Source organism: Chionomys nivalis, chromosome 1, assembly GCF_950005125.1.
Source record: "Chionomys nivalis chromosome 1, mChiNiv1.1, whole genome shotgun sequence".
Taxonomy (NCBI): Eukaryota; Metazoa; Chordata; class Mammalia; order Rodentia; family Cricetidae; genus Chionomys; species Chionomys nivalis.
This window is the reverse complement of record NC_080086.1, coordinates 148,425,552-148,452,298: the sequence shown is the minus strand read 5'-3', so window position 1 is coordinate 148,452,298 and position 26,747 is coordinate 148,425,552. Positions and strand designations below refer to the sequence as shown.

At 42.0% G+C, this 26,747-nt stretch overlaps 1 protein-coding gene across 2 annotated transcripts; it reads right to left on the bottom strand.

Annotated features, from left to right (window-relative positions):
* Positions 1-1,439: 1,439 nt before the first annotated feature.
* Positions 1,440-25,690, bottom strand: Fam221a (family with sequence similarity 221 member A). 2 transcript variants are annotated; one of them, XM_057782070.1, is made up of 7 exons: positions 25,564-25,690; positions 20,716-20,889; positions 17,152-17,342; positions 15,047-15,253; positions 10,086-10,202; positions 8,463-8,542; positions 1,440-1,897 (listed from the first exon to the last, which is right to left on the bottom strand). In XM_057782070.1, exons 1-7 carry the CDS (start codon positions 25,626-25,628, stop codon positions 1,829-1,831), a joined length of 903 nt encoding a protein of 300 aa, XP_057638053.1. In that variant the 5' UTR covers positions 25,629-25,690; the 3' UTR covers positions 1,440-1,828. The 2 variants fall into 2 exon arrangements, with proteins under 2 accessions (XP_057638053.1, XP_057638061.1); XM_057782078.1 differs by lacking the exon at positions 25,564-25,690 and adding an exon at positions 23,369-23,392.
* Between the last annotated feature and the right edge of the window lie 1,057 nt (positions 25,691-26,747).

Sequence of the window (26,747 nt, the reverse complement as noted above, 5' to 3'; positions counted from 1 at the left end):
AGCAGCACAGATCATGGACTTCCACATGGTTTCCAGCAGCAGCAAGGATCATGGACATCAACATGGCCTGAGACAACAACATGGACCACAGACAACTCAGTCTCTGGCAGCAGCACAGACCATGGAGGTCCTCGAAAGATCGAGGAGGCCCAATCCAGAAATGAATCATTCTCCATCTCGGACATCCTGCTGTTTTTCAGAGCCAAGGAAATGGTGTGACTGGGCAGCACTTGCCTGAGCTCCAAGCTGCTGCACACCACCCAGCCAGCAAGAAGGTACCACGTCCCCACACCTGTCTCCATTGCTGTGTCTATAGTTCTGCCTATTCCCGCCTGGCGTGTGACTCCATTCTGCCATCCTTCCCATCTCTCCATCATACATGTATTCATTGAAGTGTAATTGCAAACTTCAGTGTGTCACTCTGTGTGTGTGTGTGTGTGTGTGTGTGTGTTTGCCCAAACAGCTTTATATGCAAATTCTTATGACAACGAGCCATTGGTCTAGTTCAACGTTCCTGGTTTCTGAAGCACCATAAATAGTAACTACCACTGAGACTCATCTCAGATACCCTGTTCTTGCCCAGAACCAGGGTGACCTTGCAGGGTCAGCACCTTGAGGCCCGTTGGTCCTTGCCTCCTGGCAGGCAGAGCACCAGCCCTACTCAGCAGTGACAAGTTCTTTATCCACTACAGCCACGCTGCTTCTCTGTTTTCAGCACTCTCACATCCTTGAGTTCCTGACCCCTTTATTCAGCACTATGTCAAACAACTTCTGAATTCCATATGGCCATTCCATATCTTCTGTACACCATCCCTACAGTCTCTTAGGCCCAACTGCAGGCACCTTTGTCAAAGTCCAAATGGCATATCATTATGAGTGCTTCCGCATCATCCTTTCCTACCTTACTTCATATTCTCTTTTCATCCCGCTCTTTGATCCAGCATATTCTCAAGATTTGCTCTCAGACATGTTTCCTGAGTTCCAGCCAACACTCTTAGACCAGAATCTGCAGTCCCATGCAGGACATACCATTCTCCTCAAGGAAAGACTATTCCCCAACGGGGTGCAGGGAGACCTGACCCTGATTATTAATCTGGAGTCAGTGTAAGGTAGCAGGAGTGGGGTGTGAGAAGGACAAGTGTAATTTGTCATACAACTGCCTTAGGTTATTTTTTAATTAAATTTTTACTACACACAGGTGTGTGTGTGTGTGTGCGAGCACGTGCGCGCGTATGTGTGCGCAAGCTACACAGCAGGTGTACAATACACTTATACCCAATGGACAAGTTTGTAAGACAATGTAAAAAATCAAGTGATTTTATTAGAAAGAGATTTGTAATTAAAATATAATTTTTAATTAAAAACATAAGTTAACATTCCAAAGCTTAAAAAGTAAAACCTAATGGTTGTGACTTTCCATTTTGAATGAAAACCTGACCCATATTTATTTGTTTAAAACCTTTAATAATATCCTTAATTTTCTAGATAGCCTACAAAAGTTAAATATAATAAGCTAAAAATATTTACCTAGTTTCAGGGTTCTAATAATATGAAAATAACATATATAACTCGCTGAGAGAGAGAAAGCATACGTGTGCTGAGGCAGGAGTATCGTGACTTCAGCACCAGCCCGGGCTACATAGTAGACCACATTTAAAAAGTATAGAAAGTGCTACATCAGGAATTCTGACAAAAATAATTTCATTTCACTTGTTTCAATAAGATAAACAAAATTCAAAAAGACATATTTATACAATAAGAACGTACACAGATCGAGAGATAATAAATAAATAGAGATGCATCTGGAAGGTGGCTTGTCCAACAGACTTCAAGAAGGTTTTGTACCTGGTGGCAGCAGAGCTTTCCCTTTCTGCTTAGCAGATTTTTCCATTTTTATCTGTAAATTTAAAACATTTATTGATAAAATTTTTAAATTATCCTAAATAAAGCTACACATATCATACCTTGTTAACCATGCCTTATTTAGCATAGTCATGCCAGAATTATTAACTGTTAAACACTAACACCAAACTCTGATCATTAATGGGGCATGACTGCATTCTTTAAATGATTGGCTTTAGCTTTTCAGAAATTTGATAAGAAGAGTATATAAACTAATATTGCCTTGGATAAAAATAAATCTGAATTGTTACTGGAGTATTTCTGAATGTTTAAAATCCTGACAGTGCGCCTGGCCTATCTGTTTCCTGCAGTTACAGAATAAACCTAATTCAACAGGATCATCTGTGATGCACCGGCACCGTTCAAGGTGAGTTCCTAGGATCCCAGAGTGGGGACCATAAGTGGCAGCTGCCTAACTGAGAAACATGAGCCTTCTCATGACAGCAGGGACTCTCCATAACACAGGCACATCTACTTCTTCGTCACCGCCACTCAGGACAACTCCCAGGCACACCATCACAGCCTCAAACTTCAAGGGGACAAACCAAAACTTAAGGCCCAAAAGTGAAAACAGGACGTTTGGGCTTAAGTGACAGCATAACACCAAGAAAGCAAGGGGAAATGGAACAGGGACTGAGTATGACCAAAATCATTATATACATGTATGAAATTCTCAAAAAATAAATGTTTTTTTTGGTTTCTTTTTAATAAATATTTTTTTAAAAAGAAACCAAAAAAAAAAAAAAAAAGTCAGGCGGACGGTGTAGCTCAGTGGCAGAACACCTGCCTAGCAAGTACCAAAACTTGATTTCCAGCAAAAGGGAATGAGAAAGGACAGGACAGAACAGGAGGAAACAGAAGAGAAGACGAGACGAAGGGAGACTAAAGGAGCAAGGGAGAGCTGGAACCTGATAAAACCAGTTTATCCTATCCATCGAATTACAAGTGACAAATTTTCAGTAATAAAATCCAAGTAACCTAGCCAGGCGGTGGTGGCGCACGCCTTTAATCCCAGCACTCGGGAGGCAGAGGCAGGCGGATCTCTGTTAGTTCGAGACCAGCCTGGTCTACAAAAGCTAGTTCCAGGACAGGAACCAAAAGCTACAGAGAAACCCTGTCTCGAAAATCAAAAAAAAATAAAAAAATAAAAATCCAAGTAACCTATCTATCTTCCCCATTTCCCCTACTCCTCTTTGGCTGGCACCTCACTCAGTCACCATGCCCTCCTACCACTCACATGCTGTCAGTCAGGCCACGTGAGGGGCTCTAAAGGACACCCCATTCAAAGGCAGCGTTATAGGACCTTTTCGTTAGTCTTTTTATGGGGTATGGGGGGATTGTTTTGGTTTGGTTTTTGTTTTTCAAGACAGGGTTTCTCTGTGTAGCCCTGGCTGTCCTGTCCTAGAACTCACTCTGTAGACCAGGCTTGCTGAGAACTCAGAGATCTACCTGCCTCTGCCTCCCAAATGCTGGGATTAAAGGCTAGTTTTTGTTTGTTGTTTTTAATTATCATGTAAAGACATAGGTCCATAATGGCATTTGCATATGTATTTTGTTTATCCTTCTCCCCATCCCCATCTCCCCTCCTGCTGATCCTGTCTAGGACATTTAGAAATGCGGTAATACAAGTTAGAATACAAAATGAATTAGGTACAACCTCTTGGAATCACCAAAATAGGATAGATAACGGAGTATTTTCTCTGAAATTGTCAAATGCTAATGGACTAGACATTGTAAATGTAATTATTGCCTTATATATTACATATAGTTATTGTACTTATTGTATATAGTTTTTATATTAGTTATAACTTTCTTTTTTATTTTAGACAAAAAGGAGGAAAAGTGATATTTTCTTTGTGATCTACCAAATAAAGTTTGCCTGAAGATCAGAGTGCTGAGCTAGCCACACTAGTCAGCCATAAAAACCAAGCAGTGGTGGCACCCACCTTTAATCCCAGCACTGGGTGACAGGGATGGATTTCTGTGAGTTCAAGGCCACACTGAGCTACTCATAATTGATCCAGTCTAAGAGAAACGAGCCAGGCAGTGGTGGCTTTCACCTTTAATCAATCCCATTACTTGGGAGTCACACACCTTTAATCCTAGCATTAGGGAAGTAGAGACATAAAGGGATATGGCTGGTCAGAGAGAGGAGAAGGAGACAGGAGCTCACCATATTCAGTCTGAGGACTTGTAGACACAGGATACCCCAGTTGGTCTGAGGATTTTGTAGATATAAGAACTAGTGGCTGGCTGCACTGCTTCTCTGATCTTTCAACTTTTACCCCCTAATATCTGACTCTGGGCTTTTATTATTAAGACCAATTAGAAATCACACTACAAGAACTGTAAGCCCAATTACTTTCTTTTAAAATGCCTTGGTCATAATGTTTTATCACAGAAATAAAAAATAATATATTAGGCATGGTGGCATATGCCTGCAATTCCAGCATTTAGGAAATGGAGGCAGGAGGATCGAAAGTTTAAAGTCAGTCTCTCAAACATATTGAGTGTGATGTCACACTGAGCTACCTAATACCCTGTTACCCCAACCCTCCCCAAAAATCAATCTATAGATAAGTGCTCAACAAATCCTACTCCTTTTTCATCTCATTTAAGACTAAGTGTTAGGCCGGGCGGTGGTGGCGCACGCCTTTAATCCCAGCACTTGGGAGGCAGAGGCAGGCGGATCTCTGTGAGTTCGAGACCAGCCTGGTCTACAAGAGCTAGTTCCAGGACAGGCTCCAAAACCACAGAGAAACCCTGTCTCGAAAAAAACCAAAAAAAAAAAAAAAAAAAAAAAAAAAAGACTAAGTGTTAGTTCTTAGTAATATGAGAAAGAGGGGGAAATGCAGAAGGTATGCCAAACAAAAGCAAAAGGCCAAAGAAGCCACTAAAGCCAGGCAAAATGGCACACACTGAACCACCAACATGCTAGAGGCTGAGGCCAGATGATGGTAAATTCAAGGTATCAGCATATAACAAGACCCTGCTCAAAAAAGTTAAACTTAAGAAAGACAATTATTAAAAGACAAACAGTAGTTATCAAATATCTATTTAGCAAGCTAACAGGCAAGCTGTCTCTTTCCCAGACTCTGTCCTGCTTTTTTAAATGTCCCAACACAAACAAAACATCTTGCCCTGGTGAGCGTTTGGTACTAGTTTCATAAATAAAATTCTGCTTTCTTGGGGAAAAAAAAAAAAACAAGTCTTATCATAGCAGAAGAAAACAATTTAACCTGACATATAAAGTAAAAACCTTACCAATAATCTCTGAAAGCAGAGAGTAAACCACATTAGCACAAAAGCTCCACCTGTCAATGCCAACTCCCACTAAACATTAAGAGTCCCCATACCAGTGTTCCAAAAAATTAGCAAAGGACAGAGGCAACACACAGTGCTCTTGAACAAAGCCCTGAAACATCCAACACAGCTTCCTACTCATCCCTTTTGCTCAGTGGTTCTGGAGTAAATGCCGGCTCAAGAGAAAGCACTTCAGTGTGGACTTCTTACTTTACTAGTCCATTAACTACACTACAAGGAGTATGAAGACTGTCTCAGCAAACAGTTCATCACCCCGACTGGAAAGTTTTAAACTGCATCTCATACATTCATTAATGAAGGTTTACTTATAAGTAAGAAAACATTCATACATACGAGTTCCACTCTACCTGCCGGCAAACAAATGCCACTGCCATGCTTTCAACACAGCCAACACTATCCAGGCCCATTCAGGGAGGGACGGGAGTTTTAGAACCCAGAAAAACTAAAATTAACCTGTAAGTATGTGTCCCAAGAATAAAGATTGATTGGATTATAAATCCTGCCCCCAATAGTGCTATAAAAACAGCCTTTTAACTCCAACTCACCTTGAAGGCTTTCAGTGATATGTTTCCCTTAGCTATGCCCCCAAGTGTTTGTACCCCTGCCAAAGTCATATGTTGACATATGACAGTAGGAGGTGTGAACTTTCAGTAGCAGGTCGGCTATGAAGGCAAGCACTCAGGAGTGCAGTTGATGTCAATGAAAAAGATGCCAAATCAGCATCTAGAAGAATGAAAAAAGATCCATATCTATCCATATCTATCACCATGCACAAAACTCAAGTCCAAATGGATCAAAGACCTCAATATAAGGCCAGCCACACTGAACCTCATAGAAGAGAAAGTGGGAAATACACTTGAATGCATTGGCACAAGAGACCACTTTCTAAATATAACCCCAGCAGCACAGACACTGAGAGAAACAATTAATAAATGGGACCTCCTGATACTGAAAAGCTTCTATAAAGCAAAGGACATGGTCAACAAGACAAAACGACAGCCTACAGAATGGGAAAAGATCTTTACCAACCCCACATCAGACAGGTCTGATTTCCAAAATATACAAAGAACTCAAGAAATTGGCCATCAAAAGAACAAATAATCCAATTAAAAAAAATGGAGTACAGACCTAAACAGAGAACTCTCAACAGAGGAATCTTAAAATGACTGAAAGACACTTAAGGAAATGCTCAACATCCTTAGTCATCAGAGAAATGCAAATCAAAACAACTCTGAGATTCCATCTTACACCTGTAAGAATGGCCAAGATCAAAAACACTGATGACAACTTATGCTGGAGAGGATGTGAGGTAAAGGGAACACTTCTGCATTGCTGGTGGGAATGCAAGCTGGTACAGCCCCTTTGGATGTCAGTGTGGCAATTTCTCAAAAAATCAGGAAACCTTCCTCAAGACCCAGCAATAATACTTTTGGGTATATATCCAAAGGATGCTCAAATGTGCCACAAGGACATGTGTTCAACTATGTTCATAGCAGCATTGTTTGTCATAGCCAGAACCTGGAAACAATCTAAATGCCCTTCCACCGAAGAATGGATAAGGAAAATATGGTACATTTACACAATGGAATACTACACAGCACAAAAAAATGACATCTTGGATTTTGCAGGCAAATGGATAAAGTTAGAAAACATCATTTTGAGTGAGGTAATCCAGACACAGAAAGACAATTATCACATGTTCTCATTCATAAGTGGTTTTTAAACATAAAGCAAAGAAAATCAGCCTACAAATCACAATCCCAGAGAACCTAGACAACAATGAGGACCCTATAAGAGAAATACATAGATTTAATCCACATGGGAAGCAGAAAAGGACAAGATCTCCTGAGTAAATTGGGAGCATGGGGACCTTGGGAGAGGGTTGAAAGGGAGGGGAAAAGCAGGGAGGGGAGCAGAGAAAAATGTAGAGATCAATAAAAATCAGCTTTAAAAAAAGAAAAAGATGCCAGAGAGCTAGCTGCCTTATCTTGTTCACAACCACACACCAAGAAGGCACCAAATATGGACCGGAAGGCGGCCCTCACAGGATCCCAAATATGGACCGGAAGGCAGCCCTCACAGGATCCCAAATCTGCAAATACCTTCACCAAGGCTTCCTGGCCTCAAAAACTTAGTAAGCTTCTACTGTTTATAAGCTACTTAGTCTACGCTATTTTGTTAAAGTAATCCGGACAGAGCGCTCCAAAAGAACTCTGCAGTGGTGGAAAGGGGGTGTATCTTTGCTGTCCCCGTGGAGCTGCTAGACACTGTGGCTATTGAGAACTTAAGTCATGGCTAGTGGAGCTAAGGAAAATTGTTTCATTTTTAACTTTATTTAAATTTAGACTTATACAGTCACAAGTGATAAGTGATTATAGCACAGATAGAGATAGGTTCTATCACTGCAAAATGGTCCGCCACTTATCCCTGGCCTAAACTGGGTCCAGGATGCCCCTTCCCACATTGAGAACCTGCCCCCAGCTTCAGGATTCCTCATGGAGGCAGGTGAGGTCATCTTCTTCTCTTTCCACCTCCTGTGCTCGTGCATGCAATTTATTTAATATTCTACTTCTAGGTCCTCCATTTCAAGGTGAGCTTAGCTAGGCATCATGTGGGGGACAACAGAAAGTAAAAGGAGAGTCTCATCTATGTGCGGTTTTTAGTTAATTATGTATACTGACAAGGTGCAATGTGGTCCAATATCAGCATAAAACGTCTAATAATCCCACTAAGGTAGTTGGCATATCTACTACCTCAAACATATACCACTCCTTTGTTTTAAAGCCATTCAAATCCTCTCTGCTAGCCATTTTGAAGTACAGTCACTGCATCCTGGTATGCTACAGAACATTAGAATGTACTCCTCCTACCCAGCTTCACCCCTGCACTCACTAACCAGCCTCTCCTCTGACAATTACTTATGTAAAAAACTTTAAATCATGTATAAAAAATTCAATACACATAATTAACAAATATGCAGTTGATTGATGTTTATTTTACTTCTGTATTTAATCAATATATTTATGAGTTTCACAAATCAGCTGGAAGATGAGTCCATTTACTCTCTGGTGCTGTTTCTATCTGAATTGTTCTAAGGAAGCCTTAAAGCCCAATACCAGCTGTGAGTTAACCCTTTACAAACTATTTTCAGTGATGCTGCACATACTCGATTAATCTTCAGTGGTATCTGTGTTTCAAGTAAAGCCTTATGCAAGTAGATTTCTGCAAACACTTACCCTTTCCTGGTATCGCCTTTCAAAGTAAGCCATATCATCCTCTTCAGATTTCCTTAAGGAAGAAATCTGAGTGCTTGGATCTAGTAACGTGAGAGAAAAATTCAAGTTGTGTATTTATAACATTACGTGCCCCCCCCCCCCAGAAGGAGATGGGGAGGAGGCAGAACTCCTCACACCAAGGAATAATAGTTTATTATTCAAACCGGAAATGACCTCGTGGTCTCATGTTAAATTCTTTCTCTACAAGAATTCCATCACAAAAGTGATTTTCCATGGCAAACATTCTCTAAATATTCAATTGGTTCCTATTAGACAACACCATACGGCTATTCCATTGGAGTAACCTAGAACTAGGCAAAGAGCTTATACCTAAAACCAAGTCACTGAGAGAGGCAGGAAGAGTTCCAATGGGCTACCTACATAGTAATCCACCTACTTTAGGCTACAACGCTGTATCAGTAAGTAAAAGAGAGGAACAACAGATGGTTTGATAGGTAAAGGTACTTGTCACCAACCTAAGTTGAGTTCACAGGACACATGTGTTGGAAGGAAAGCACCAACTTCAGCAAGTTGTCCTCAGAACTCCACACGCGCGTGTGCGCGCACACACACACAGCAAGTAGTCCTCCAACCTCCACATGCACACCTACCCCCACACACATAGCAAGTAGTCCTCGGACCTCCACATGCACACTCACCACACACACACACACACACAAATACACTTATTTTCCAACTATTTTTAGGATGTAACTAGAATCCACATTATACCTTATGAGATAATATACAGCATTGTACATTATTGAGGCTGTCTATAGGCAACCATAGAAATGATACTAACTGCTTTGAAAGTTCCAGAACTAAAATAGTTTAACCATCTTTCATGGTGTTTATTTTGTAAAAATTAACCAATAGTTGGTTTAGTGTTCTGAAAGGAATTTAAAATCGTTTTTATGTGTGTCTGTGTGAGTGCTGGAGTGGGGTTGGACTCAATGCATAGACCCAGGTTCCTGGGAATTGCAACATTCCTTCCAAACTGAAACATTTTTTTTAAATATTTATTTATTTATTATGTATACAATATTTTGTCTGTGTGTATGCCTGAAGGTCAGAAGAGGGCACCAGACCTCTTTACAAATGGTTGTGAGCCACCATGTGGTTGCTGGGAATTGAACTCAGGACCTTTGGAAGAGCAGGCAGTGCTCTTAACCACTGAGCCATCTCTCCAGCCCAACTGAAACATTGCCTGCAGGAGGGGGGAGGTGGCTTTTCCTTTACAGCCTCACAGGGAAATGGGAGGTAAACAAAAGGCCACCACTGGAGAAAAACGAGAATTCCCAAGATTCTCCCAGCCGTGAAAAACAGGAGTAAACAGCTGCCGTGGGCAGAGAAAGCCAAGTTGTGGAAGAGATCCCCAACTTGGGTTATCCTGTGTTGGGGTCTTTCCGGTAAAGCAGCCTTCTTGAGCTATCCCCACTCCTCACCACGCTGTTAGTAACCCCAGTAAAAACTCACCAGCTCACTAAATTAGACACTGGTGCAGTCCTTACCCTGGTCTGTCACCTGGGAAGCACATCAAAGCTCCATATTGTTATATTGTACACCCAAAAGTACTTCTTTTACCTTCATTACCATCTGTTAGTGTTTGTGAAGCAGAAGTAGATGGCATTTGCAAGGCTCTGAGGAATGGGTGGTCCATGGCTGAAACTGGGGAGTCCAAAACTGCAACTGAGGGTACACCTGGGAACAGAAGATCCAGAGGATGGAAATCAATCTCTCTCCATAAAGATAGACGCAATTCATCATTTATATAGATCAGAACATCAGCAGAACTGCCAGGAAGAAGTCCTGTGAATTGTAGCTGCCGAAGTAGTTCATGTCTATAATCCCATACTTAAGAAGTGAGGCGTTAGGCCAGTTTGAAGAGTACAGTGAGACCCCAACTCAAAAGAATACACAAAATCAAAAAACAACGACACAAGTAAACAAACAGGAATTTTTATTTTAAATTACTTTTGTTTTCTGTATATGAGTGTGTTGCCTGCATGTATGTCTGTAATGTGTATGCCTGGTGCCCAGGTGTTAGATCCCCTGGAAATGGAGTTATAGACAGTTGTGATCTGCCATGTTAATTCTGGGAATCAAACCCAGGTCCTCTGCAAGTACAACAAGTTCTCTTAATCACTCAGCCATCTCTCCAGCCCAATGAATTTTTATTTTAAATTCTTATCTACCACACAAAGAAAAAAATAGCTTAAAAAAAGTATTTTGCATTTCTCATAAACGCTTCCACCAAAGGAAAAAAATTTATATCCGTATGTCCAGAAATAAGTATCAGATCTAATATAGTTATAAAACACTAAAACAGCATTCAGTATGAGGCAAACTGACCCTCTAATCCACTCCTTACTAGAAAACCAGTAATCTGCAGTGTTCGTCAACTGGACACAAACTAGAGTCATCTGAGAAGCGGGAGCATCTGCTGAGGAATGCCTCTATCAGACTGTCCTGACAGCATGTCTTTGCACTTCCTAATTAGAAATGACTGATGGGGCTGGAGAGATGGCTCAGTGGTTAAGAGCATTACTCTTCCAGAGGATCTGAGTTCAATCCCCAGAATCCATATCAGGTAGTTCATAAACACCTGTATCACCAGCTCCATGGAATCTAACACCCTCCACTGGCCTCCAAAGGCACCTGTATACATGTGACTTACAAACACACACACACACACACACACACACCCCAAAATAAAAATAAGTACATTTATTAAAAAAAAAAAAAGAAAGAAATATTGGCTGGGTGGTGGTATCATTAACCTTTAATTCCAGCACTTGGGAAGGAGAGACAGGCAGATCTCTGAGTTCAAGGCCAGCTTGGTCTACAGAGCAAGTTTCAGGGATACACAGAGAAACCCTAATTTAAAAAAAAAAAAAAGACTGGTGGAGGAGAGCCCAGTGCACTGTGGGTGGTGTCATCCTTGGGCAAGTGATCCTGGGCTGGTTATATATTTGGAGTTTTTGTTTTGTTTTGTTTTGCTTTGTTTTGTTTTGTTTTGTTAGATGGGGTCTATGTAGAACAGGCTAGCCTCAAACTCACAGAGTTCCCCTGCATCTGCCTCCTTAGTTCTGGGATTAAAGGCGTGTATCCCACCCTAAGATCCTAGGTTATATAAGGTAGAGCAAGCCATGGGAAGCAAGCCAGTAAGAAGCATTCTTCCACAGTCTGTTCCAGTTCCTGCTCCAGGTTCCTGTATGGCCTCACTCAATGACAGATTATCACTTGTAACCCTTTCCTCTCCGAGTTGTTTGGGGGCAGTTTTATAACAGTCAACAGAAAAGCAAACTAGAACAACCAAGTATAAAAAATGAAGTTCTTTCTTCAATGAACAAGAAACATACACTGCCCACAAACTACATAAACTGCTAAAGGCATTAACTCTTGAACCAAAAAGAAGGAAGCTACAGAGAAACAGATCAAACCATCCTTCCTCACAAACCACCTCCTTGGAAATGAATTTTCAGTCTAACTGGCTGACAAGCCAGTCTTAGCTCCTAAAGCACACAGCTCAGAAAAACCACTCATTCTTCCAATCCCTAACCCTGCTCATCTCCACCACGCCCTCCTGTGACGGTGGGGACTTGGGACAGCCTCACTTGCTGCATGGGTTCCTGGTCTCCAGTGGTAAGAGCTGGCATAAGATAAGGCCTCATGGGCTCCCATTTGCTCTCGCTGCAAGTGCAGACTCTACCAGGCTCCAGTGCCTGTCACTTCCCATACCGAATCTTCCAGTGATAGGGACCCACCTTCAGCTATGCTCTGGGGTCACCTTAGCCCCACTACAATAGACTGCATGGCAGACCCATCATCTCACAGCTCAGCTGTCTGTCAAACTCTCCTGAGATGTGGGAGTTACGGACTGCTTCTAAATCACAAAGGAATTAAGTCCCAGCCAGAGAGCACCACTGTCTAGAACTCTGCATGGCTGCAAGCAGAAGCCTCACCAGCCCTGGGTGGTCCTTCAACAGGGCAGAAACTTCTGGATCTCCTCTCCTCACCCACTTCCCCTTACCATCCCTCCCTCATGGGGTTTGGTGGTTGACTAAGAATGGCCAATAGGCTCATGTCTGAATGTGTCCCCAGTTGATGAAACTGTCTGAGAAATATTAGCAGGTGTGACCTTGTTGGAAGAGCTGTGTCACTGGGGTTGGGCTTTGAGGTTTCAAATGCCCATGCCATCCCCCATTAGCTCTCTCCTAGTTGTGGCTCAAGATGTAAGCTCTCAGGTATTCCTACAGTCAGGCCTTCCTTCCCCCACCATGGACTCAACCCTCTGGAACCATAAGCCCAAATTAAACACTTTCTTTTCTGATAGCTGCCTAGGAAATGATGTCTTATCACAGACATAGAAAAGGAATACGAAGCCGGGCGGTGATGGCGCACGCCTTTAATCCCAGCACTCGGGAGGCAGAGGCAGGTGGATCTCTGTGAGTTCGAGGCCAGCCTGGTCTAGAAGAGCTAGTTCCAGGAAAGGAACCAAAAAAAGCTACGAAGAAACCCTGTCTCGAAAAATCCAAAAAGAAAGAAAAAGAAAGAAAAAAAGAAAAGAAAAGGAATACGAAGGCAAGACTGCAGACTTGAGAGATAAATATTATATAAATATTAAATAATTATTAAATAATTAGATAATTCAGCCAGGCGATGGTGGCGCACGCCTTTAATCCCAGCACTCGGGAGGCAGAGGCAGGTGGATCTCTGTGAGTTCGAGACCAGCCTGGTCTACAAGAGCTAGTTCCAGGACAGGCTACAAAGCCACAGAGAAACCCTGTCTCGAAAAACCAAAATAAATAGATAGATAGATAGATAGATAGATAGATAGATAGATAGATAGATAGATAGATAATTAAATAAATATTAGACAAATATTCACCACCACTATTCAGGACAGCTGTAAAACTATTAATAAAAAGATTTGGAAGAAGCAAAAATATCATTATTTGCAAACTGTACTGAAAATCTATCTGAAACTCCCAAGATTGAGGTTCCACATGATAGAGGGACTCCAAAAAGTTGTTGTCTGGGCTCCATATGTGTTCTCATGCATATACATGTGCGCCTACACATACATACACACAGTGCACAAATGTAATTTTTAAAAATTTAGAGATTAAATAGAAATAAAAATTGTGTGGGCTTTCTAGAAAAATAATTTCAGAATTCTACTTGTCTGCAGAAGAGCACAAATCAATGAAGATAAAATATTATAAACTATCAGTTCTTTCTATATTAATCTGCATATTCAATGTGCTTTTAATTAAAATGTTGTGATGTTTTTATAAAAAAAAATTAGGCCAGCCGGGCGGTGGTGGCGCACGCCTTTAATCCCAGCACTTGGGAGGCAGAGGCAGGCGGATCTCTGTGAGTTCGAGACCAGCCTGGTCTACAAGAGCTAGTTCCAGGACAGGCTCCAAAACCACAGAGAAACCCTGTCTCGAAAAACCAAAAAAAAAAAAAAAAAAAAAAAAAATAGGTCAAATTTCTGAAAAATTTTAAAAATAGGTCAGGAATATTCTGAAGTAGTAAAATTAAATCATAAGTTAATTCATTTATTTACTGTGAGCCCACAGTAATGAAAATAATATGGTGCCTATACAGAAACAGACAAGAGTAAGGCAGACCCAGGAGTTCAGAGCAATCTCTAGGTTGCAGCCAGTCCTACTACCTGATGAAGAACAGCCAATGTAGTATATCCATTGCTCATCGGTAAATCAGAAATCTTAACTTACCCCCACAGACTCACTTTAATAAATGAGATCATGAGAAGCAGTTGGAACAACTCAGAACACTACAAAGCTTCAACCTTCATCATCATCAATTTTGTACTTGCTTTGGGTTTTCTGAAGCTGTTGCATGAGCCTAAGAAAATCATGTGCATTCAATCTACAGAAAATTTTGTTTATGTGATTTATAATTATGTAAAATAGAAAATATATAAAAAGTATCATAATTTTGACAGATGAGCACAAACAGGAAGAATAGGCCAATGAGAAAAGATGAAAAGGAAAGAAAAGGAAAACTGAGGAGGGAGAAAAAGAGCAGGAACATAACAATAGCAAGTCTCACACAGTAAAGTAACAAGTAACTCTATCATATCAAACAAAAGTGTCATCCAGCTTCTTCAATAAACAGGAACATGGATGGACTCAGGTTTGGATTAAGTATGGCAGACAGAATAATCTTTTGTGTTTTGTAAGTTTTCTATAACAATATGTTGTATAGTACAGCAATTTTTGTAAAACACAAATCAAATAAGGAAAATTTTCTGGAAAAAAATATGACGATAAAATGCTAAATAAAGCCAGGTGGTGATAGTGCACACCTTTAATCCCAGCACTTGGGAGGCAGAGGCAGGTGGTGGGTCTCTGTGAGTTCAAGGCCAGCCTGGTCTACAAAGTGAGTTAGTTCCAGGACAGCCAGGGAGGGCTACACAGAGAAACCCTGTCTCGGGAAAGAAAAAAAAAGGAAGGATTCATTACTATCAGTGCACCTTGTGCCAAGTTCACACTTCAGATGCTTTCACTTACCAATGCCACTGTCATCTAAGCGCATGTAACCTTCTGCCAATGAGCTGAAACCAGTTAAACCTCCCATTGCCGCATAAGGAACATCCCGTCCTACTGGTTTGCCCTGAGCCAACCTTTCTTGCCGTGTTTCCACCACTGTGTCGTGGGCATATGCCGGCTGGCCACAGGCACAAGTGAAGCAGCTGTGGAAGCCTGAACACTTGGAGCCTGAATTAAGACACAAAGGGTAAACCGTTAATAAATGCTAAGCTGCCCACCCTAAGACATGTATCTTAGGCAAAGCCAGCTAGGGGTAAGTTCTTCAAGCCTGCACGTCTTATCTCCCGTCACGACTACTCTACAGATGCTTAAGTGGCTAAGTACACACTGAAGGGGAAATGTTTCAAACACCAACTGAGCCCAAAAGACACTGAGTTAAAAACCTGAGTGCCCGAAAATGCAGACCCTCTTCCTCAAAAGCTACACTAAAGCTGCACTGTGGTGAACTCCTGGAAGCTTAGCACTTGGAAGGCTGAGACAGGAGGATCACAACTCTCAGGTCAGACTAGTTTATACAGCAAAACCCTGTCTCTAGAAAATGAAATAAAGGCTGGAGATGGTTCAGTGGGTTAAAAGCATGCACTCTTCTTCAGTTCTCAGCACCTACATGGTGGCTCACTACTGTCTGCAACTCCAGCTCCAGGGTCTAATGCCCTCTTCTGGCTTTTGCCAGCACCAGATGCATGTATGCAAACACACACACACACACACACACACAAACAACTTTTTAAAGTAGCCATAGTGGAACGGAGACCAGAACATATAAAATCTTTACCTGCTCACACCACTTATACCTGTGTATGGGAACCAAAGCTCCTAAATTTTATGCAACTAATTCCATTCTTGGCAGATGAAACACATTTACTGCTGCTACTGTCAGTAAAAACGTGTCTCGGGTTGAGTATCCTTTATCCAGAACACTGGAAGTCAGAACTGCTTCAGATCTGTTCTGGATTTGGAACTGCGACATGTAGAATTTACTGGCTGAGCACCCGTAATCAGAAAATATAAAATGTCTGTCAGGTTGTTGCATCTTATTTACCTATAAAATTCCTCTTTTAAAAGTCTATAAAGAATTAATTTAGGGCTGTGGGTGTAGCTCAGTGGTAGAGGGCTTGCCTAGCATTCATGAGACCTTGGATCAATCTCCAACACCAACCCCCACAGCAAAAAAGGAACCAGGTTGACTAAACTCTCATTATTAAAAACATTTTTTGTCATTTTTTAGGTTTATTTATTTTAATGTACATGCGTGTTTTCCTGAATGTATGAATGTGCACAATATTTTGTGCGCCATCATGTAGGTGCTGGAACTGAACCTGGGTCCTCTACAAAAACAGTGTTTTTACTGCGGTGCCATCTCTCCTGTTATTGACAACTTTTAATCAGAACTGGAGAGATTCTTCTAGAGGACCTGGGTTTAATTCCCAGCATCCACACGGCAGCTCGCAACCATCTATAACTCCAGTTCCAGGGATATGACACCCTTTTCTGGCCTCCACATACACCAAGCACACATGTGGTGCAGACATGCATGTAGACAAAGCACCCAGACACATTAAATTTAATTTAAAAAACTTTTAATAAGGTGGTATCTAGTAATTCTTTAAAATCTATTCCTATTACTTAAATCATTTAAATTCTATGACACTGAAATTTATTATTATAAATCATACTAGGAACTAAGTATCTACCCATTGAATTTTGCTTTGTAGTCAAACTGTTACAAAAATTCATCACTGGGCAGTGGTGGCACACACCTTTAATCCTAGCACTCGGGAAGCAGAGACAGGCAGATAGATCTCTGTGAGTTCGAGGCCAGCCTGGTCTACAAAAGCTAGTTCAGGACAGGCTCCAAATCTACAGAAAAACCCTGTCTCGAAAAAACAAATAACAAAAAAACAAAAGGAGGGAAGGGGAGGGGAGGAGAGGGAAGGGAAGGGAAGGGAAGGGAAGGGAAGGGAAGGGAAGGGAAGGGAAGGGAAGGGAAGGGAAGGGAAGGGAAGGGAAGGGAAGAAAAAAAGAAACTAAAAACAGTCTGCAACTGTGTATAAAATGGAACTTACAGGAATTACATGCGAAGCCAAGTGCAGCACTGTGCTGGTCAGCAAAGTGTTTGCACCTGCAGCGAACAGGCTGGGTACCATTCAGAGGAACATAGTGATAAGCCTTGCACTGGCACCCAGTCACTCGGCAAGGCAGCTCAATGGGGCGCTGCTGTGGAACTGTTTCAAAGTCAGTTTTATGCTGTTTGTACCTTTTAAAAATAAAAACACAAACACAATTTGGATATTGTCAAACATTACAATTTATTGTCTATTAAATGCATATGTAATTATTTTGATTCTGTTGTTATCTTTTGCTATTCATATTAATAAAGTAAAAGTAACCGCTCCCACATTCAGTATTTCTATCTGCTTTGGTCGGTCAGTAGTTGTCACTTTTTCAGATTTTAATTTTTGGTTACGTAAGAAGTTTTACAATTGTATAAAGAAATATAATTCCCTTACAATACTCGTCACTGCAGTTCAGTGTGGATGCACATCCTCAAGGGATGAAAAAGCTCCTCTTTAGGGACTATACTGGAAATCAAACCCAAGCATCAAGTATACTCAGCCAATGGACCATGACTAAAATATAACCAGCCATACAAAATAGCGCCTTACAAAAAATTTGCTTTCTATCAAGACAGGTGCAGTGGTATTGAGAAAGTGGAGGCAGGAGGATCATGAGTTTAAGGCCAGCCTGAGCTATACAAAACCCCATTGAAAACCTAAGGTGTGAGGGAAGTGGTGAGATGGCCCAGAGGGTAAAGGCGTTTGCTGCCACAACTATGTCTACTTTGATATCTAAAAGCTCCATGGTGGGAGGAGGGAACTGCTCCCCTCAAATGTCCTCTGCACATCCACACTGTGTCATAGTATGTCTGTGTCCTCTCTCTCTCTCTCTCTCTCTCTCTCTCTCTCTCTCTCTCTCTCTCACACACACACACACACACACACACGCAGAGAGAGTAAAATTATATGAAATTTGTAAGGTTAGGTAGGTAGAACATTTGTGTGCTATGTACAAGACAATGAGTGTCCTAACACACCAAGAAACTAAGAGGGCCTGAGAGATGCCTCAGTGGGTAAAGGGACTTGCTACAAAGCCTACTGTCCTGAGTTTGCTCTTCTGGACCCACTGACCTCACGCATGTACACATATACACACACATACACAATGAATGAATTAATATAAATGTAAGGTTTTTTAAAAGGAATGGTTTTCATCAAAGTACATCATTTAAATTTATTTTTATGATTTGCTATCTAAACCTAAAACAAATTTAATAAAATATTAATGATATTTACTTAACTATAATTTAATTTTTAACTTTCAACATCAAAATAAAGTAATGGTATTGATAAGGTATTTTAAGTTGTGTGTTTTTGGTTTTGCATACACATAAAATAATAAAAAATCAATTTTTTTGAAAAGTTTTTGAAAAGAGATTACTACAAAACAACCAGTTCCATTTGGTGTTTCAAGAAACTTTAAAATTCCATCCTCTTACCCTAGAAATTAATTTTGGAAAACACACCTCAAGTAAATAATTTCACATATAGATGAGGGTTTCACATAAAGGCAGTGTTGGCAATAGTACACATACTAGTAGATATTTATGTATAATAGGCAAAAGGGGAATGGACAAATCCATTACTAGAGAGCAGTTTTTTTATCTAAAGAGAGTGAAACCCTCTCTTTAGACAAAAGAAAATCAGAGAATCACAATACTATATATAAAATATTTAGAATTTAGATGGTTAAAGCCAAAGGAAGAACAGCAATTGGAGTTCCCACTCCTGTAACCTGCCTTTCTGCCTGGCACCCCCGGAGTCTCACGCACAGTTTGGAGAACAACAGTGGACTAGCTGAGACATGGACTAGTTATTTGAGACCTGCCTTGAGACTGCTAATAGCCGCATGCATGCACATTTCCTGTGATTCGATCGTGAAAAGACAGTGTTGTCTTATGAATGCACAGAATACAGCTAAGTGAACACTGCAAAGAGAAATCATACAGGCAAAATGGGAAGCACTAACAGCAGCGGCTTCGGGTGGTGAGTGTTCTACTTTCTATGTATGCCCTGTTTCTCTTAATAACCATGTTTCACTTTTATATAAACAGAAAAATATGTGTGAGATAGGAATTTCATTAAGTGAGGAATACCACAGAGAAATTTCTTCATCGTCGTTGGGTTGGAATACGATTGTCATTTCCAGACCGCACAAAATCCACACAGAAACTGGCACTAGACATTCACAAGCATAAATCATAAGACTACCACACATTTGCCCAACCCCTTCAGTTTTGACAGATATCAACATGTACCCATCATCCTCCAGGCCTCCACAGTGCTTTTGGTTATGGTTTCTAGGTAAGTCTAAAGCCAGTCTCCACACATTACTCATCCTAGCAACTGCCTAACAACTTCTGGCAAACTACAACTCTGTAAATAGCAACTAGACAAAGAGTCTCTCAGAAAAAGCCTCGCAGGTTGCTGTTGAAGCAGGGCGGTTCCCCTTCAATGCATTTCTTAGAACAAAAAGTTAAACCTGGTCCCTAAAAAGAAGTACTAGGTTCGGTGGATTTTCCATTTTGTACTTTTTACAACGCACATTGGTCATTTTGCTATTTACAATTGTGAGATGATAGAAAAATCTGAAGGAATGTATTGCACAACAATACAAACAACACACATCATGACTGACCCCTCACGTCTCCTCTCTCAGTGATGTTCTTGAACACAACCATTTGAAGTCAAAAGAATTTGTATTTTTTGTCTGTTCAAGGTAGAGGCCAGGTATGGTGGTCGCACCTGTCATTCCAGCAGCCGGCAGACAGGAGAAGCATGAGTTTGAGGCTACTTGGGATGACTGCACAGCAAGTTCCAGGCCAGCCTGGACTGCATAATGGGACCCTCTCACAAAGACCTGAGCCAACAAATACAGAGTGGAAAACACCAACCCAGCTACCCACGGATGTAAAGAGTGATTCGTAATCCTGAGAAGTGGGTCTATTGGTGGATGAGTAGTCTGACCAGTGCGGGTCAGTGTGACCCCATGTCCTATTTTTCTAATAATGGGACCAGTAGGTGCTACCTTCACCACACCGATAGACCTCTGGACAAACACCATCCTCTGGTTTTGCCAATGGCAAGACAAGAGTTGTTCATGGTGACAGACCCTGTGATGAGTTTTAACACAGTACGGGGGTTTATTATATGTTTAAAAACCTTTACATAATCCTAGTGCATTATGTAAATGCTGGCATCAAATGCTTCTTAATCATCGCACTGTTATTTATAGGAGGAAGACATGTTTTTGCCGTAACTTTCATTTTCATTAACAAGCACTAAAGTAGGCTGGAGAGATGGCTCATCAGTTGAGTGTGCCCACTGTTCCTGCAGAATCCGCTTCCCTGAACCTCTCTCAGGTGGCTCACAACCATTTGTAACCCCAGCTCCAGGCATATCTGACGCCTCTGGCTTCAAAGGCACCTGCACTCACATGCACATATCCACCTAGACACACACATATACATAAGTTAAAAAAATTTTTTTTAAATAAATGATGCAATATCTTACCTATGTGTACAAAAACACAGTGTCTCTGGGCCGATCAGTTTACAGTCCATTCCTGTTGGTGACCGCCAGCTCACAAATAACCTGTTCTGTAAACGCATGGGTAAGACTTTTTTCTTATACTCTTCATACTCTTCAGGAGTAAACAGTTTCCCTCCATCATCCTCACCAACAATTCTACAACAAAAAGTATTCTTATAACCCTGAAAATTTTCCAGGCCCAAAATACTAAACTCTAAAATTAAATTATTCTCGTATATTTAAATGAAAAGTAGCTTTGACTTTGGATTTTTCCTTTCAACACAAATACATAGTCAAATTGCAAACGGTAACAATAAAACTGCTGCTTCTGATGGAGTTCAGGATGTACCACACCTCCCCCGACACTTGGCAAGCACCTTCTTGAGCAAACAGTCAAAGGAGGACTGCTACTCCCACCTTCCCAAATATCCTTCCCAGCCACACACTTACAGATGAATCTACACAGACAGGCCTTGCTAAGTTCCCCAACTCATCGCCATTAGGTCATACCCTGCTGTGCTTGGGTCAGGTCTCTCTGGCTGGTCCCCATTCCACAAACCTAAGCATAAAGTTACAGTATTTCCTGTGTGTTTATTTTTTTTCACTCCCATGCCACATAAGCTTGACCCTGTAAGCATTTTCCTTGTCAATCTTCCTTTTATTTTAGGTACTTCTGCCATGAACCCAGGGATGTCTGAAGAAAGAAATCTTTTCTCCATTCTCTTCCCATATAAAAGAAAGATTGGCCGGGCGGTGGTGGCACACGCCTTTAATCCCAGCACTCGGGAGGAAGTAGCAGGCAGATCTCTGGGAGTTCGAGGCCAGCCTGGTCTACAAGAGCTAGTTCCGGGATGGGCACCAAAGCTACAGAGAAACCCTGTCTCGAAAAACAAAAAAAAAAAAAAAGATTGTAGGTAACAATTTTTAAACATGACTTCACTGATTGTGGTGGTCTGACTGAGAAATGTCCCCATAAGTCCTCATATCTGAACACTTGGTTTTCAGTTGGTGGGACTGTTTGGTGACATCATGGAACCTTTAGGGGTACACTCATGCTGGAGGAAGTACTTTGCTCAAAGCCAGCATTGAGAGATTATAGCTTTTCTCGACTTCCTGTTCTGTCTGTCTCTGCTTCCTGTGTGCAGACAAAAAATGGTCAGCCACCTTCCTGTTCTTGCCACCATGCCATAATCCCCGCCATAATGGACTCTAACCCCTCTTGAACCATAAGCCCAAACAAATCCTTCCTTCTTCAACTTCTCTTGCTCATTGGCATTTCATCACGGCAGCAGAAAGGTGACTCTACACTGATCAAGGTCTATCAGTGGTTATCACTACTCATCTCAGTCTCTCCTTAATTCTGAAACAAACATTCATTCATTAAAAGCTAGATCTGAAACCAGATGTGGTGTCCTCCCGAAATCCCATCTGAAATGGCTAAGGCAGGAAGATGAATTAGAGGCAAGACCCTGTCTGGAGAAAATACAAATATTGAGCTTAACCTTCTAAAAGTTATGTTTTCACCCTTTTAAAACAGTACCTTAATTCACACCATTAATCCCAGCACTTGGGAGGCAGAGGCAGGCAGATCTCTGTGAGTTCAAGGATAGCCTGGTCTACAGAGCAAGTTCTAGGATAGCCAGGGCTACATAGAGAAACCCTGTCTCAAAAAAAACAAAACAAACGAAATAATACCTAAAACTAAAACTCTATCAGTGCAGAAGTCAACATAACATTTTGGCCTACCTGACTTCTGGACAGAAGCTGAAAGTCGTGTGAGCTCTGAAAACCTTGAAATGTTTTGATTTACACAAGCTCAAAGTCATGGTATATAATGGGTGATCAGATGTTTTGAAGTTTCATAAGATTCCAAAATCTTATGAAAAAGAAAACTATTTCTATGGGGGAAAATTGCTTTGCTAGAAGAAAGAAAAAATACAATTAAAAAAATTTTTCAGTAGTTCAAAAATTTCTCTTTGAAAATATCTCCCTTTAATTTCTTTTTTCAATAAATTTATTACTTATTTTACATCTTGGTTGAAGTGTTATTTATAGAATGTTTATGTGATTTTTTTGTACATTACATACTTTTTTTTTTTTTTATGGTTTTTCGAGACAGGGTTTCTCTGTGGCTTTGGAGCCTGTCCTGGAACTAGCTCTTGTAGACCAGGCTGGTCTCGAACTCCCAGAGATCCGCCTGCCTCTGCCTCCCAAGTGCTGGGATTAAAGGCGTGCGCCACCACTGCCCGGCTTACATACTTCTCCATGTTTTGAAATAGCTGGTTGCAGTAGAAAATCAAAACCCAAATGCTCCTAATCACAGCACTTAAGAGACAAAGGCAGGTGGCAGAATCGGAGTTCAAAGCCAGCCTGATCTACAAAGCAAGTTCCAGTACAGCCCGAGCTACACTGAGAAACCCTGTCTTAAAAAACAAACAACAAAAAAAAAAAGGAAGGAAGGAAGGAAGAAGAGAAAATGAAAACCCAATTTATAAGCTATACAATCAACACAATCTTCTTTTTTTTAATAAACTTGCAAATAAAATTTCACACACTGAAATTAACCAGCCCCAAAGATACAATGTTAGAATGCCCTTTCCCAAGCTGTGAGCTTCACATTAGATGTCATACTTACAGCATGGAATATATTTCCATACACTTATCTGCCAAGAAAACAAAAAAGTATATTACAGAGTTAGGACTAGAAAACCAGTTTTGTGCCGTCCTCTTTCACTCCTGTGTCCATTGCCTGTGCTCAGTCCTTCCTCTCCCCAAATGCTCACCCTCTGGCTCTCTCCTTTATTCTTTTGATTTTTCTCTTCTTTGCTTAAACATTCTAGACACACACAATAGTTCTTAATAATGAACTTATTGTGAGATAAGGTTTTACTATAGCCATCAAAGAATATCAAGAGTACCAGAAAGATCTTAAGTCAAATGCAGACCTTTAAAGAGAATGCTGGTATTTACATTTCCAACCTGAGCACTCAGGCTTTATTGTCCATCCATCGTCTCCAGCGCGTCTTGTTCACTGCAGAACTCAGTCACTGAGTCTGAGGAAGCCCCAGGTGAGGCAGGATGCCAGTGGGCCCACCTTCTGACACTTTGAGTAGAAAGACTGTATACTCCCTCCAGACACCTCCCACCCAAGCTAAGTCAAAGTTAAAGAAAACTGCGAAGAAGCCTTCGTTTGGTATTTTTCTGTGTTTGCAGAACCCAGGCCTCCCAAGTGCTAGGCAATGGTTCTACCAATGAGCTACATCTCAGTCCTTAGTTTTTCAGCAGGTTCTCCACACGAGGTTTTGACTGACCTTGAACTCACTGCCCTCTGGGTTGAAATGGCAGGCCTGGGCCACTGACCATTGGAAAGTTTATTTCTGATGGAGATCATTTCAGGAGCCTCCCCCATGTAGCCCTTTCATATCTAGGAGCCCAAGTCCTCATGTCTCTCAAAGCTTGCTGATGGTTAAAGGACATGATAACCTCTCTTAAAGGGACATGTCCTATGATACTTACGCTTGCACAAATAATTTCCCATGAACCTGTACCTAGCATTTTCTGGACAAGAGACAAGTGAAAGTCCAATCCATGTTTGTAAATATGTAAGTCTTCATTCAGTCAGCCTCAGGATCAAGTGACTTCCTCCAGGGGAAAGCCAGAGAGCCAAAAGGAATGACGCTAGCCCTGCTATAGTAAGAGGGTAAATATGTGATGGGTAGACCTGTCATGAAGACTGTGTGCTAGCTAGTTTGACACCAACTTGAGAATCATATAGAAATATAAAATCTCAATTGAGAAAATGCCCCCAACTAGATTGGCCTGTGGGCAAGCCTGTAGTTTGTTTGCTGATTGATGTAGAAAGGCCCAGTTCACTGTGCTCAGTGCCACTCCTAGGCAGTGTCTAGGGTGCTATAAAATAAAATAAAAAATAAAAAAGCAGGCTGAGCAAGCCCTGAGCTGCAAAGCAAGCATCACCCCTCCATGGACTCTGCATTAGCTCCCGCCTTGAATTCCCCAGATGATGGACTTCAAGCTGTAAATGAAATCAACCCCTTCCTCCTCAAGTTGCTTTCAACTGTGGTGTTTTAGAAACCTGACAGATAGAATGATCAAGCTGTTAGAGCTCAAATTTCCTGTTGAAAATCTTCAGAAAGTTCTAAACATTACTACTCTAATACAGCAGTATGCTGGAAAACCCAACTGCCTAGATAGATGCCCCCAAATGACTTGGGGGAAGCACCACACTTTTAGCGTTTCCTGACAAGCCGTCTGTAAACCCCATTTTCCCAGTTTCCCAACTGCCAAAATGAAACTTAGGAGAGAGGAACTTGGAGGCAGATGTGTCAGCCTTAGTGCGACCTTGAGTCAAAGGAGCAAGCAGCTGTGGCCCCTGCTTCGGAGAGAAATCTCTGAAACCAAGTCCTAAAACCATCCTCCCTAGGGTTGGAAGTGCATTCATCAGTTCATGCCTTACCCATCACTGAATTAAATATGCAAATTGACGTCTACTAACTTTTATAGGTCCCGACTGCTTCAACTGTTACTGAGAAAAACAAAAAAGGACCCACTATAAAAGTCGTTAATCACCCCTCTTGTCAGATGAGACTCAAGAGGTCTCGGAAGAGACTCATTAAAGAATAGAACCGTCTGTCGGCATATTTAATTACAGAAGTGAAAATGTGAAATTAATCCAGGCCTCCCGAACAGCCCAGGAACGGACTCCCGGAACCCTAAAGCTCTTGCCGGATCCCTGATCGCTCCACTGTGCTCCGACGACGAGAGACTCAGCCAGGAACGGAGTCCGCCCCGGGAAGCAGATTAAGGCCTCACCTCCGGTATTCCAGGTACTCGTCTATCGCCGCCGCGCCGCCGGGAGGCAACGTCAGCCGCTCCATGGCCCCGGGAAGAGAAAGAAGCCCTCGCCTCGAGCCCTGAGGCGGCCCTGCAGCTGCCAAGCAAGGACCTGCGCGCGAACGCAAGCCTTGCCGCCGGAAAAGATCAGGTCCCGCCCCTCTGAGCTCCGCCCTCAACCGACCCCGCCCCTACCTCCTCGCGCTTAGCTCCGCCCCTTAGTCCCGCCCTCGTCCCCACAGCTCCTCCCATTTATCACCGCTCTCTCCCCCCTCAGCTTCTCCCCTATTAGCCTTGCCCTCGCCCCAGGCTCCGCCCCATTTAGCTCCGCCCTAACCTTCCCCAGAGTTACAACCCTCCTTAGCGCCATGCCCGCCCCTTGCACCCCGCCTGCCCTAGCGCCACGCCCCTCCCTCCTACCACGCCCCCGTAGCCACGCCCACTCTGACCGGCCTCTGGATTGACCACCAGCCCTCAGGATTGCCCGCCTAGCCCACTTCGCTACCTGGAGGACCTCTTTGGTCCTTGAACCTAACGTAGCTTGAGCATCACCACCCTACCCGGTACCTGAGCCCTACAAGCTGGCTTCTCCTGCATAGAAGCAGGCTGCAAAAGAGATGGAGTTTGCCACCTTCCTCTAACACTGGTTGTCATTGCTCCATTCTCAGAGACTCAAGAACAAGGAAATCTAATGCCTGGATATAATGGATTCACAAAATAGGGCCTTGTACACCTCTTTTCATTTCATCTCTTGAAATATAAGTGGTCTTGGAGAGATGGCCACTTGGAGCGGTTAGAGTGCTTGTTGAGCAATCCTAAGCAGTGCAGTTCGGAACCCAGCACCCACATAACAAACCAGGCATCTCACAGGTTCCTTCAACTCCAATTTCCAGGTGGGCGGAGACAGGAAAAATCAAGGAGGCTTGCTGGCTTTCAACCTAGCCAAGAAAACCCCAACCCTGGGCTCAGGAAGTGACTACTAAAAAGAAGTAGATGGAAAGTGCAGAGGAAAACACCAAACACCCTCCTCTCTGTCCTTAGTACAGGTGATGAGAAAAAATGCTCTCTGAAGAAAGTAAATCACAGGTCTAGGGAAGAACAAATAGAAGCAATTCAGCCAAGTTCTTGCCATCTGGGTCGGAACCCAGAGCCTCTGAGGTGCA

What these genes read in the sequence shown, in the direction of transcription:
- Fam221a (XM_057782070.1), bottom strand. Translation starts at nt 25,628, where the DNA reads ATGGAGCGGCTGACGTTGCCTCCCGGCGGCGCGGCGGCGATAGACGAG. An exon ending in GAGTACCTGGAATACCGGAG is followed by an intron (nt 20,890 to 25,563) that starts GTGAGGCCTTAA and finishes TTTTTGTTGTAG; the next exon opens with AATTGTTGGTGAGGATGATG. An exon ending in ACTAACAGATGGTAATGAAG is followed by an intron (nt 8,543 to 10,085) that starts GTAAAAGAAGTA and finishes TCACGTTACTAG; the next exon opens with ATCCAAGCACTCAGATTTCT.